General features: G+C 35.6%; 1 protein-coding gene across 7 annotated transcripts in view; it reads right to left on the reverse strand.

The window, feature by feature from the left end:
* Nucleotides 1-1,941: 1,941 nt before the first annotated feature.
* SACK1B (scaffolding CK1 anchoring protein B) overlaps nucleotides 1,942-15,167 on the reverse strand; it is an 84,397-nt gene continuing 71,171 nt past the window's right edge. For all 7 annotated transcript variants that reach the window (XM_019629385.1, XM_019629384.1, XM_019629387.1 and 4 more), the window contains exon 5: nucleotides 1,942-8,290. In XM_019629385.1, coding sequence (XP_019484930.1) covers nucleotides 5,992-8,290 — 2,299 coding nt within the window. In that variant the 3' untranslated portion in view covers nucleotides 1,942-5,991. The remainder of the gene's footprint in view (nucleotides 8,291-15,167) is intronic.

Raw genomic sequence — 15,167 nt, forward strand, 5'->3', positions numbered from 1 at the left:
AAGTCCCTAGAGGAATTTACTGTCTTGGTTACCTCATGGCATCTATTCTATCTTGCCCTGGCCCACATTGGTAATACTGCCAATTACTGCCCACAACAAAAGTGGTTCCTGTGCCTAATTGTTGCCCAGCAAAGAGTCTGCAGTCATTTCTATAACCTTTCCACATTAGCAGAGAGGCTATTGTTGAAAACTGGAGGCTGTGTCTTTATTTCATCCTCCATCATGACAATGCTTCATGTCACACATCACTTCTGGTAGGGCAATTTCTGTCAAATAAAAACATTACAGTATGTCCTCATCTACCGTATTTACCGGATCTGGCACAGTGCAACTTTTGGCTCTTCCCCAAAGTCAAAATGACCATGAAAGGTAAACGTTTTGAATTGATTCAGGACATCGAGGCAGACATGACAGTGCAACTAAAGAGACACTCACGAAAGAGGACTTCCAGAACTGCTTAAGAAAGTGGTGAGAATGATGGGATAAGAGTGTTTGAAGTGAAGGGGAGTGTTTTGAGGAGGATTAATGGCAATGTATCTTTTAGTGTTATAATTTTTTAAAAATTTAAACATTCACCATAGTTTTTTATCACACCTTGTAATAATTTCTAAAACCACTCTATATGTATATTGGAACTGACCATTTAAGTAAGTGAATAAGTGATGGTGGGAGCTAGATTTTCTCACTAATGTTGGGAGGTTTTAGACAAAGAAGAAGAGAAGGCTAGAATGATCCATTTGGTAAGAGTACAGTTGGAGACATAAGTATGAAATCATATTTAACTTAAGATAGATGCAGGTGGTGAAATATGAAAAAAAATATATATATATATACCCCCAGAGGTCAGGATATAGCCATATATTCCCTTGCTCAGTCAGCTGACAGGGCCTAGAAAAAAAGGATACCTCAGTAGTAATAAGGAAACCTAGCAACCACACTCCTGAAGTGGACCTATGCATAGCGAGTGACTTGTGTTTAAAAAGTACAATATGGAAAGGAAAATAGAGTAACTTTACAGTGAGTAAGCCCGACAAACACTACCTCAGCCAGGTGATCAGAGAACATGAACAGCAAGTTTTGGCAAGTTGTCAGTTGTCCCAAATAGCAAGTAAGGATTATACAAACTATATTCCTTTTAAAGCCCTTTCATCTTTATCTAGTCCAATTACTTCAGGATGTTCTTTGACTCCTTAAATAGACTGAGCCTATTCAACAGTTTCCTTTAGGATGGCAACAAAAGTAAAACCGTATCTGCTTCCCTTATTATCCCATTGAAACAGGTTTTTGTGAAACACTGGATTTATGATAAATGAAAAATAAAATTATACTTACCTACTTAAAAATCACATTTGCCTTTACAAAACACTACTTAATTTCCAACAGACAGTATTTCAACTGCATTAATTTGTGCTATAAGAGAAATAGTGTTTTTCTAAGAAAAAAGCATTTTGAATTTTAAATCATTTTCAGGCTCTAGGTTATTTAATGTCACTAATTGATCTAATACAAATATTCCTTTAGAATATTTTACTCAAACTAAATGCTACATTATACAAAAGTTAGCCACCAATTTTTTAATGGAATATTCTCTATCTTTCAAAGTCACAAGCTATATTGTTAAGGGAAGAATATTGTCAGTGTACATCAAATATGGATCTAAAAGTGTTTAAGACATGATTTCAGTATTTATGGAGTAATAATTTAAAGTGTGTAAAAATCTAAATTCTTATTATAATAACTAAGTGAAAGCATGAGCTTATAGGGAAATTCCAGGGTATGAAGATAAAAAATAAACAACCTACAATATATTGATGTTTGTACAAAATTATTTAATATTCATTTATTAGATCTAAAACAAAAGTTAATTTGGAATAATATATTTTTGCTAACATTGTATGATTATAAAAATTGATTTTTAATTTATAATTTCATCCTGTTTATTTTAAATATTCTAGAACCAAACTGAATATGATAAACTTTAAAAAAAAATACAGCATCACACATAGTTAACATGAAACAATGATTACTTTATACCCTTTCGCCATAGGTACACTAAGCATCAACAGATATTCACGAAAGATAAATATCTGCGGATTAATTGTTGAATAACTGGATAATTTTGAGAAAAGTTCAAGTTGAATGCAAATCAGAGTTCAACCTTCTTCCTGCTTACCTAGATCACACTAGATGTCATCTTGATTAAATATTTGCTTCCACATATGAGGCTACCAACACATACCCATACTTTTTAATACACCATGTTAGAATTGTGGCTAATCCCATCATTATAATAGAGAGATATCAACATGTTCCGGGTACAAGCACTTAAACTATTCTGAAATTGTCTGTTAGAACTATTATATTGGGTTGTCGGAAAAGTCATGACTTATTTTTTCTGTTTTTTGGTTGCAAAAATGCATCATGACTTTTCCAACAACCCAATACTTTGAAATCACACCTATTGTTTTTCTGTTTGTTTCTGCTCTCAAACCAATGTACTTGTATGTACATTGTATGTAGAGAGTAAACATTACCTTACCAAACTTTAGTATGAAAGTATGTTCACTTGACATTATCTTTCCACCAAAATGAGTTTGGGAGAAAAAGAAAAGTATATTGCTTGAAATGAATACATCCATGAAGTTTGGCGTGTCTGTTTAAAACTTAAACTGACTAAATTATGTGAAGTATCACGTGCTTGCTCACTCTTAACCTGGAGCAGTTTCCCAGCCACAGTAACTTTGGAAATTCACTATGGACAGATTCTGACATAGACATTTCTGGAGGAAAAAAAGATACAAGGAGAGTAATCAAGGAAAAAAGGCAGAGGAGAATAAATCTGCTGTGCAAAAGCCTCACTACCCATCATAAGTGGAGGCAATAAAGCATCCTGCATTTCCCAATTTCACCAATTTCAACTCAGAAGCTATTTAAAAGCTATTTATGTTTCCAGAATGATAGCAGTTGCTGTACAAAAAAGTGACGAGCTTTTGCTTGCAATTAAACATAATTTAAACTCTAGTCTTTATGTAATTTCAGCTTTAAAGTTACACTGCTCTAAATAGGACTTCCCATTTCAGAGCTGCCTAGTGACAATTAGCCCATTTTCCCCTTATCTCTGAAAGTTGCCCATCTAACACAAAGAATGGGTAATACATTAGAGTCAATCTGGTTTGGTTTACTGTGGGATCTGCCTTTAGTAAATGGGTAAAAGACTAGGGTCCAGAATTACAGAAGTAAAATTTTCTAAGAGCAAAATTAAAACTCTCGCGCTGTCACCCAATTCAAATGCTTTTTCAATGATCTGTTACTAATCTATAAAGAATTTAGAGATGGCTCTAAAAATTAACTAATAATTTTTAATACACTAATAATTAGAAAATTTCCTTATTACAACTGAATTCCTTATCTGATTATAAGGAAATACACATTTTAAAGGTTATTTTTTAAAATTCATAAATATACTTAGCTACCTTTCTTGTGAAAAAATGACTGCTCCCTCTTAAAGTTTTATTTTTATGCTATTAATTTATTAGGAATTGTGCAAAACTTTCAATCTACTAAGTCAGCTTACCAAAACAATAAAATCCCGTGTTGCAGTACTTGGGAACTCCCTGGGGTACAATGAGGGTTTTAAAACCTACTTTTATGAATGTGAAACTGAACATTATATTCTGGATTTATGTTTATAAAGTGCTTTTGCTGTACAGTTACTGTTATATTTCTGCAATTTGTGGAGAGAGAGCGCAAAAGAGAGTGACTATTATTAAAGAAGATTCCTCAAGCATTAGAGGAATAAGAAGCCAGAAAGGTATAACGTGGTAGAGTATTAAAAATACAGGCTTTTGTGTTTAAGCCCCAGTTTTACCAATTCAGAGCTGTGTAAATTTTGGATAGCTAGGTAGCTTCTCTTAGGCTTAGTTTTCTTATTTTCAGAAAGGAGGTATTTACTTCACAGGGTTAGTGTGACTATTTAACAAGATAATATAGTGAGTGCCATTCCTTGACTAGCTTCCTACTCTAATGGACTTCTTTCTCTAGCACAGAGCCAGGTTGACCAACTCACACATGGCTCCTTTTCCCTTCCTCTCATTGTCACAGGTCAGCTGGAAGGAGATCAAAATGGCTGCCTAGCAATTAAAACTGGCCTGCTAGTTTACTTTCAGAAATCAGTCTCAATTTAATTCCCTACTCTCACCTATTACAATTATTTTAAGCCCTGTGTTTCTCTTGTCTGGTAGAATTCAACTAAACTCTTTCTGGTTGATTGCTGTTGAGTTAGGAATTATAGTTTCTACTTAATTCCCAACAATTTGGATGAGGCAGAAATTGAACAAATTTGCAAGGTAACGTGATGTGACATAATTTTAGACACTTTAGTATCATTACTGATTAGTTATGTGACTTGGCATATTACCTCTCTGAATCTCAATGTCTCAATTATCACCTCGGTCATCATCGATAAAATATTGAGTGCAATGGCGCCCACAAAATGTTGTTGTGGTGGCTTTTGGTTGAGGCTCATGACCTAGTCTAGAGAAAGTGCTCAATAAACGTTAAGTCTTCTTTTCCTTTCTATCATGTTTTCTCCCTTCATGTTTCTTCTCACGGGTTTAAAATACTATGGAAAATAATTTAAATGACATAGATATTTTAATGTCATTATTTTAATTATTTCATGACCTACATATTAATATTTGACTGTTATCTTGAATTTTTAAAACAAAGTATTGCCCCATACAGCAAATTAGAAGGTGTTACGTAATAATTTAAGGTGTTGTAGGCACACTTCCCACTTCTCAAATGATGCACTGTTTTTTTAGTTCTGTTCTTTGTGGATGAAGTAAAGCCAAGTTAAAGTTTCTGTGATGGATACGAAGCTTTATTTCATTACGCTAAGAAAGGCAAAGGATATCTTATGTTCTGAGTATCACCATCAAATTAAGATATAAAAAGACTTAAAACATTCAATCAGTCCCCACAGTCCTGGAAGAACAGACCAGGTGCCACTTCTCATTGTCACCATGGCAGTCCTCTGAAAGCACTGTCCTTTCACCCCTTATTTGGCACAGCATAAAAAACAGCAAAGACCTTTGCAAGCAAAACACCTAAGCATTGTCATACTAATCTAAGATAAAAAGTTCATGCCAAGCTTTACATTTTTAATAGTTTTTATAGTAGAAAAAAAGAGAGGAATAATTCAGGTTTTCCAAATTTCTGCTGGCTTGCTACAAGTTTGAAGGAAGAAATGACTATGAAAGGTCAGCAGCTGACAGGTAAGTGAAGGAGAGGCTCCCTAAAGAGTGGAAAGAAGCACATCCTGCATGGTTTTCAAAGGATAAAGAAAACAAAGCCCTATGATGTACTTATGCTACATGCGACTGACTTTGCAAACACTCTCAGACAAAATAAAAAAAACTATGCTCAGCCATATAGTTTAAATTGTACTGTTGCTCCCCAACCAGTTGTATATACTCCCCAAGAACATTAATAAAACATTAATAAAATATAACAAGTAATCCTGTAGAATTTAAGGCAATTAAAAACAAAAAGCTTTATTTTCTCATAATTTGAAGATATGAAAACCTCATAATGATGTATTACAAAGAGCCACAGATAGTATTAGGATCTTTTTGTAAAAGGAAAGGCTTTGGAATAAATGGTTAAAATCCATACTCCACTAAAGTTTCTACTTAAGAAGACCTTCAGGCTGGATAAAACAGTTACATTTTTTTTTTACCATTACCATTTAAAAATCATGTGTTTTACAGAGATATTCCATCTATAGTACAATTAAGCACAACTAACTTTCTCACACGGAGCAATAACTTTACTGTACATAGTTTATTAGTAAACATATACATCATACCCCACGTTCTGCCCATACAGAAATCTCTTCCATGTTATAAAAACTGTCCACAATGTTCTTTGGATAAATGTTTATAGTCACATTCATTTTGTATTTTAATATCTATTTGCAATTGCAGTATTTCATTTATTTTTGTGTATGAAGTTTCCGAACTTCTGCATAAATCCTCGAAACTTGTTTTCATTTGGCTGATATGAGTGATAAACATTAGGGTTGTAATTAAGTATTGGGCTGGACCTACCATAACTATTGCCCATCGTTGTGGATTTTATTTCGGGGCGGTGTATACTGGCATTTGGTATGCTGCCTATTGACTGCATAGAGTTATCAATCTTATACAGTGGCTCAAAACGACTGTAAACGCGCCGGTCAGTTGACTGAGTTCTTAGAAGCTCATTGGGCCTTGGTCTTTGAGAGGAAGCTGGTTTTCTTTGACGAACAATTGCATTGATCTCCTTTGAATCTCGGTACTGGATCTGTTCGGTGTTAAATCTTGGGGCAGAAGCATCACCTGCCCTTTCCAAGAACTTGTTTTCAACTGGACCTGGAGAAGGTATTCTTCTATTACTTTCATCAGATGAAGAATTTATCCCTTGAGATGAGCTAACTGTTACATCTTCCTTACTCTTGTGGATACTACCTTGAGAGTTTGATGAGGAAGAACGCTTTCTTCTAGGAGATGAATCCACTTTTGGCTCTGATTTTTTTGGGTTTTGATTCTCTTCAGTCTCAGAAACTAAAGTGTCAGAACTACTACACATTCTGTAAAAGGCAGATGTTTTATTTTTGGATAGATTTTCTTTCTTTTCTGGGGAAATGCTAAGTAATGACCTTAACTTCTGAGATCCCTTTTTCAAAAAGCTTGGAGAACCCTTAACTTCCTTCTTTGAAGTGAGTTCTTTGTTAGGTTCCTCTTTATTCACATCGACCAAAGCAGCAATGGAAATGGACTTGGTAGTTGTGCCACTCGGAGGGTCTCTCTTGATGACCTCCTCCTCTTCTTCCACGCTATTGGTCACATTGTGCATGCTCCTGGAGCTTTTCAGCAACTCCTCTTTGGGTTTCTCTGGTTGTCTAACTCGGTTCCTGGTAAGTGTACTGTATACATAATTCTTACTATTTCTATGATCTAAATTGGCTTTTGAGTGGTCAAAGATTGGGAAACTTCGCCTTTTCATCATATTCTCATTTTGTTGATTCTTTAGATTTTCTGTCTGCTTGTTTACACACAAGTTTGTATATAAATAGTTGTTTGACTCTATATGGTCATTTGTAGTTTTCTTTAAGGTGGCTGACTGGTTTTCGGCAACCGGTAAGGTATGCATTTTTGGTGTCTCTGACTGTGGCGGTAGCTGGGGGATTGGCTCTGGCAACGGTTTGTCTGTCAAATGCTCTCCATTTGTAGGGGTCTCTGGGGCCTCTTTAGGTGTGTCACTTCCCTGGGAACCAATGATAGTTGAATTTGAGGAGCTCGTTGTACAACTGTTAACTTCCTGCTGCTCAGGTAAAGTTGGTTTAAACACAAAAGAGGAGCGAAGCCGAGAATGAGTATAAAGGGCATTGGCTTTCAAATTCTCAGAGCTTCCATAGCCCTCAAACCGGTCCCCTAGACCTGATCCATTTGAATCAGGTACAGCTTCTGAATGGTCATTTAAGTAGGATTCAATTCTCCAGTTACGCAAGAATGACTTTGTGGTATTTTCAAGGGTTGGCATGCGTTGTTGCAAAAAGCGAACTTGATTATCTGTCCCGTTAAAAGACCTACGCACATTTGAATTCCTTTCTGCAAGATTTGTTGTTTTCCTCTGGGCAAGCCGACTGGCAAAACTCTGGGTAGGTGTGTTATGGTGGCTCGCATAGCCTTCTCGCGATGAGGATGCCACACTGAGACTATCTGAAGGCTTTCTCCAGTTCCGAGGAGGATTGATGGCTCGATTCAGAGCCCTGTTCAACAGCAGGTAGGGTGCTGTTTCTGGCTGTTCCCCTGCATAACTATGCCTCTTCCAATTTTCATTCATCTGACTGGATTGATACTGACAGGTTGTATTTGGACCATTAAAATTTGGAGTAAAAGGAGGTTTGTATCCATGATTTCTTATGTTATATTTATCATGTTCATTTCGAGCATATAGCCCCCTGTTTTTGAAGTAACTAGAATCTAGTTTGTGAATTTTGTCTTGTCTACCAAGAAGGTTTATTTGGCTGGAAACAGAAGCGAATGAAGAAATTGAGCGCTGGTAAGTGCCATTGTCCCAGAGAGCTTTGCCATGCTTCACCCTTGCTGATTCTTCCTGAATGAATGAACTGGGGACACATGATCTGGCATAGAGAGTTCTAAATTCTTCATCAAAGGACTCCACAAGTTGTCCTGTGATTATTTGAACCATGCTGAGGTGGGTTTTTTCAAATGACCACATGTAGCTGGAAAAAAAAAAAGAAATCAAAATTGGAAAATTTTATGTTTGCTAAGTTAAAATATTAATGACAATATATAGCTCTACTAAGAAAACTATGTCATTTAATGTCGACAAGAGTATTTTTTGTTTGGTCTCCTTGGCTACCATAACTTAGAACATCTCCAGTCATTACATGCTTGTAAGACATTTGCCTCCCCAACCCCATAACCATATTTTAAATAATAAAGCAACTCAAGTCCAGAATTTGAATCCATCCCAAATTCCTGCACTACTTACCACAAGACTGAAGAAAAGTCTACTGTACACTTTGTATCTCTTCCTACTAAGATTTTATAGAGTAAAAATGGTATTATATTTCATATAGAGCATCTGAGCAGGGTACAGACAAGCTAGTTTCGTAGGAAAAGTTGAGAGGACTGGCTTCTGCTGAGCTCTCTAGCCACATAAGCGTGGGCCTCAGCTTCCTCATGTCCAAAATGAGGACATGGAAAGCATAACTGCTACCATTTCTCATAGTTCTCACATGCTATAATGTAAGGCAGTTCTGTGCTAGTACATGTATTTTATTTCTGTGACTTATTCAGTGAGTGTAATTTAGGATGCCGGGAGTTATACACAGAGGGAGGATTTGTGAGCAGCAGGCTCAGTCATTAAATGGCACACTTCACAGCACTTGGTATACAAAGGATTGGTAAACTTAGTCCTCACAAACCATGCCAGTCAGAAAGCCAATTAAGGTCTTTCAATACAGGTACAATTTCTAGGAAATTACATTTGAAACTACTTCATAGTACTTTTTGTGGAAGTTCCAGTCTCTTCACTAGAGTTTAGAGGTGACAGTTATTATTTGAAACTTCATGTAACATTTTAAATTGATGTTTGAAAATCTAAATAATTAACATATAGAGTCACTGAGCTGAAAAAGGAATGGATTGCTAATATGCTAAGTATCCAATACTGTACATGATACAACAGAGATTAATAAAAAAGACAAGGAGACGAAGACATTCTCCACAATGTCTGTTTGTATCAGAGAGACAATAACAAAGGCAGATGAAAATATGAAAAGAATGTGCACAGTGATAATTTAAAATATATAAAATATCATAAACAACAGTGTGAAACTTAAGTATTATTCTGATATGCTTAATTTTATCTAGGATGGTATGAGTAGGACATCTGCTAGGTGCTATTTTTTTGCAGATGTGTCAGCCACCAGGCTGTCTTAAAAGAAATGGTACAAAAATGAATCGTTAAAGACATTTTCAGAGCAGCTGAAGATATGAATGCAAAATATATTGAAAACAGCAAGTAAAGGAATGAAGAATAGTCAGGTATCAAATATGAGAAAATCCCCGAAGAAGGTGGGAGTTGAGCAATATTTTGGCAGAGACTAGATACCCAGAAGTTCAGACATCAAAGGTATGGCAGGACAGTTTGTGTCGACAAAGAAACACAGAAAAAGGGAGGAAGTAATAATGGCCACATACTGGTTGAACACAGAAAACAAATTATATTTAACTGAAGTAAAAAACTATACAAGAGATGGATGAATTAGTGTGGAAAACCTTGAAAGCAAAGCAGAGTTTGATTTTTGATTCTGTAGAATTTGTTTACAAATTTGGGTAAATTATAATAAAAGAAGATGTCCGAGGAATGATTTTTTTTTTCTAGGAGCTATTTGTAGTACAGACTTGAAAGATGAGAGACTGCAATTACTATGATGAGCAAAGTAGTTGGAATAAGTTAATGAGACACTAAACCAGAGTAGAAATTGGAACAACGAGTAAAAATGTTGAGCCAGTAACAAGAAGAATCAGAATATCTACATGTCATACAAGGTGTGCATAAGTTATGAAATAGAAATAACTTCCAAGTTTTGAGTTTAGGAACCTGAGAAGATAATGGTAATGGTGAATGTGTGGCAATTGGAAAAGGTTCCATGCTTTGGCTAAGTCAGAAAATAATATTTAATATAATTTAAGGTACTAGAAAGACATTCAATTGGATATATTCAATTTAGAGATCATTCTGTACAAACACTGACCACTCCCAGAGAAAAAAGAGCTATTTATACTGACATTTAGGTATCTTCCTGTAAAATGTCCAGGATCCCAGCCACTCACTCTTCTGTGATCTCAACTGTTGACAAGCATTTTCTGCACAATTTCCAATTAGCTTTATAGTCCCTCATTCTTAAATAACAACATATAGCAAAAGATTGGCAGACATATAAAGCAAATTTAGAAGACAGCTTATAATGTTTAAAAGCTTAAATGCAAAACAGTAACCAAAACATACACACACAAAAAAGGCACCTGGAAGGAAATAGAGAAAATGCACAAATAAGAATGTGTTTACACACACACACACACACACACACACACACACTAATGTCCTCAAAGAAAAAGAGAGAGAAAATAATACATCTATAAAACATAAACAGGATGCTATAAAAATGGTTCAAGTAGTAGATATTCAAAATATCTGCTATATACCAATCAGTATAATGGTCCACCCACCCCACCCCCCATTCCTGGATGGAAAATTGGAGGAACTGAGAAAAATTTGTCAAAGAATGAAAAAGAAAACTTCTCAGAATTGTAAGACACAGGTATTTGGATTGCCCAGAACAACAAAAGAAAAGAGGCCGAGACCTAGAAACATTATAATAAATTTGAGAATAGCATGGAATAAAAAAAAACTAGGATTAAAAATGGGACTTAAATAATTATAGCTCCAACTACCCAGGAATATGGGAAATACCTGCTAGGTTCAACACCTGCTAGTCCAGATTGGACGTCACAGATTGTTGGTAGTAATCGAGCATATGGAAAAGTTGTTCATGTGCTAAGAAATCTGCAGTCAACTGCAAAAAAATAGCAATAGATACATAGAAAACAAAGACAATAAATAAAATCAAAACAAAATTGTCATCATTAACTTTGTTATGAAAAAGAAGCATATCAAAAATCACTCCATGGCTCATCAATGATCAATTTTGACACAATTTCAGTAATGTAAAACCAGACTTCTCATTTAACCAATAAATTATGATTAAACAAACAAACAAATAACTGTATTGGGTGAACGGGGATCAGGAGGGGAAGTGGATATGAGTGGGCAGGAAACATAACTCTTCAATTACCATAATATAAAAAGATAACATCTAAAAGTAATAAATCGAGAAATAATAGTATAATCACATTATTTAAGAGAATGAAATAAGTATCAGAAGAACAAGCTACGAGAATTAGATAATTACATCTAGAGGTCAGGAGCCAGGAGTGGAGAGAGGTAGACAAATATAAAATTCACTTATTACTCCCACCCCCTCCATACACACGGTCACATATTAGTGATGAAGTTGGGAATGTGGTTATGAGCTCACACATTAAAAAGTGGTTCAAGAACTCTTGAGTTGCTGGCTGGGGGCTATACAGTGAAGTCCATAGAGTAAAAATACTGACACTATACTATTGTTTATGTACTATTTATATATATTATACTATTGCAGCATGGATCTCTAAATGTGATGATCTTCAAGTCTGGTCAAAGACAGAACCTTGGAGCCAATAACTTCAGTGAAACTTGCCTTTTGAAAGTAACTTTTATATAGATTATAAGATTTTTAGAAAGCTTATAAAATTCTTTCTCAGGCAAATTTGTGGACAATACTTTACTAAATATCTTCCAGATACTCATATGAAAATTTCAAATGACTGTATCCAATTCAAAATTTAATTTATATACACTGATCAAAGATATATAAGTGTTTTATCTCATCAATGCACGGTGATATGGCAACCTATTGTGTTTTCCTGATAAAACCATCATCATGATGAGTGAGCTGTCACACAATGTGTGACTATGGTGAATACAGATATCAAGCCTCTCTAGAAATACTGGGAGTTTAGAATATGAAGACATTTTATGGCAAAGAATTTTGAATAAAGAAGTTGGCATTTTGAATGTGCTTATGAGGAAAACAATAACAATACAAAGGGTAGTCTTAACCACAAGGAAGTAAACTTTTAACGAGTTTCTAGGAGGACTGGTTCATAACTGTTCCACCAGATCTTGTTAGAATATTGTTAACAATAGGGAAGGTCCATGATAATTAGTCAGGGGGAAAAAAAAATGACAAGGGTTTACAACCATTCATTTTTTAAAGAAGTATATCTAAAATTAACATGAAATAATAAAGACAGTAGAGTTGTTAGATAAGAAAGAGTTTTGATGAATTTTTATAATCTGTGGTTGTGGACATTCCATATTCACAGCCATAAATAGTAACTTAAATTCTGCCCCTGGCTTATGATATAGATAGGAAGATACAGCGCTTTGGTGCCATTGTTTGTTTGCTTTTCCCAACATCACTTCGAAAGTAGCTTGGCTATCTATAGTCATCTTAACATATAGCATCTATTATACCTAGTGGTAGCAAAACAAAGTTGAGTAAATTTATTGTTGAAAGTCAAGTTAAATAATAAAAACAGAAAGCATTCATTATGATGAGATTAACTAATAAATGCCATTCTACAAGTCAAGTGAACTCCCAATTTTAATTAAAATTTCAATTAAAATCACTCTAAAATCAAGTGGATCTGAACAAATACATACATATATAATGAGTCTTTAAAAGGACTCATTAATTTCAAGTATTAGTTATAATTTCTGCGGTTAACAAGTTCTCCTTTAGAACTCCAAATTACATTTTCAAAAAAAGGATTCTTTAGCTTAAAGGGAAAGTTAGCAGATATAATACTTAAAACAAGGCCTAAAACAATAGTTATCATCAGGGACTTTGGCTGCATTAACTCTAATTCTCATAATAATGACATGATGTAGTTCGACAATTACCCTCATCTTGTAGTGCAACTAAATTAAGTAACTTGTCCACAGCCTTCCGTTTCAACACGTTGCCTTCTTCTTGTGGACTTGAGGCAGGTTTCCCTTCACATTGTCCTTTTCAAAAGCATCCACAGCTCTCCTGACTTCTTCCCACAGTCTGCAGTAATGAGTCCACTCTGTCCTAGTGATCTAGCAGTGTTTATTGGTATTTTCATCTGCCAGTTGATATAGCCTCACTGTGTATCCCATTCAGGACTGATGCCTGCAATCTATAAGAGAGTATTCCAGCAGCACTTATACGAGGTGTGATCAAACAATACGGTGAATGTTTAAATAAAAAAAATTTATTACAGTAAAAGATACATTGCCATTAACCACCCTCAAAATACTCCCCCTCGCTTCGAACACACTTATCCCATCGTTCTTGCCACTTTCTGAAGCAGTTCTGGAAGTCCTCTTTTGTGTCTCTAGTTGTGCTGTCATGGCTGCCTCGATGTCCTGAATCGATTCAAAACATTTACCTTCCATTGTCATTTTGACTTTGGGGAAGAGCCAGAAGTCGCACAGTGCCAGATCCGGTGAATAAGGTGCATGAGGACACACCATAATGTTTTTATTTGACAGAAATTGTCATACCAGAAGTGATGTGTGACGTGGAGCCTTTCCATTGTGATCACAAAATACAGTGAATGCTGCTGCCGAGGGCCATCCAACGGAAAGGCAGGGATCTTCAATATGGGAAGTGGCGCACTGAACACCTTAGTAACAGTGTGTGACAAGTTTCAACTTGTTTGGTGCAGACAGCTGGGTGTGAGCTATGGTTGAGAGAAGGTGTGTTTTAAAGTGTGCCATAAATCATCCTCCATCATGACAATGTTCCGTGTCACACATCGCTTCTGGTATATGGCAATTTCTGTCAAATAAAAACATATTCACTGGATCTGGCACCGTGCAACTTCTGGCTCTTCCCCAAAGTCAAAATGATTCAGGACATCGAAGCAGCCACGACAGCACAACTAAAGACACTCACAGAAGGGGACTTCCAGAACTGCTTCAAAAAGGGGCAAGAACAATGGGATAAATGTTTGAAGCGAGAGGGAGTATTTTGAGCGGCATTAACAGCACTGTGTCTTTTACTGTAATAACTTCTTTAAATTTAAACATTCACCATATATTTTTTTTATTACACCTCATACTCTGGAGCCAGCCAGATCTGGACTGGGCTGCCAGTCCTAAACTGCCTCTGGTCATTAGCTCTGGGGTTTAGACATGTCGCTTAACCCTCTAGAACTTCAGTTACATCACTTATGAAATGTAGGTGAAAATAACTGCCTTGCAGATAAGTTGTAAGGATTGGGGATGAAATGTATGAAAGAGTTAAGCTAGAACACAGTAGATATATCACCAGCGGAAGCCACAAAAGATGCCAGAGAGTAGAATTTGGGACTGAGTAACTGGCTTAGTGTCTATCAAGGCATTTTTAATAGCCAGGCTGCTAAATGCCTTTTTTTTGGTAGTACTATAGTGACCACATGATTATTACCAGATTCTTAATAATACTAATACAAGAAAAATTTGTTTGACAGGTACTTCAAAATGATAAACAGTTTCAATTTTTATGAATTTTTATTAAGCCCATACTACATAATGTTTTCGTAAGAAGCAAAAACACTTTTTGTATTATAGAGCTGTAGGGAATCTGAGATATTAGTCAACCCTCTCATTTTGGCGATGAAGAACTTGAAGCCCAAGAAAGTTATGTGATTTGCCTAATGTCTTAATGTTCTTTAGAGGCACAGACAGAATTGAAACCCAAGTCTCTAAGCTTCCAAGCAAGAATTCTTTTTTGTTTATTTTTAAGAAACTAAACAGATTACATTAAAATGTGAAACTAATAAATTCTGTAAATGACTGATAATGGTGCAGGTAAACACGAACTAGGCTATTATCAGAAGACAGGAAATAGCAAGTGTTGGCAAGGATGTGGAGAAAGGGAACCCTAGTGTACTGTTGGTGGGAATACAAAT

The sequence above is a fragment of the Hipposideros armiger genome, unplaced genomic scaffold, assembly GCF_001890085.2.
Source record: "Hipposideros armiger isolate ML-2016 unplaced genomic scaffold, ASM189008v1 scaffold_847, whole genome shotgun sequence".
Classification (NCBI taxonomy): Eukaryota; Metazoa; Chordata; class Mammalia; order Chiroptera; family Hipposideridae; genus Hipposideros; species Hipposideros armiger.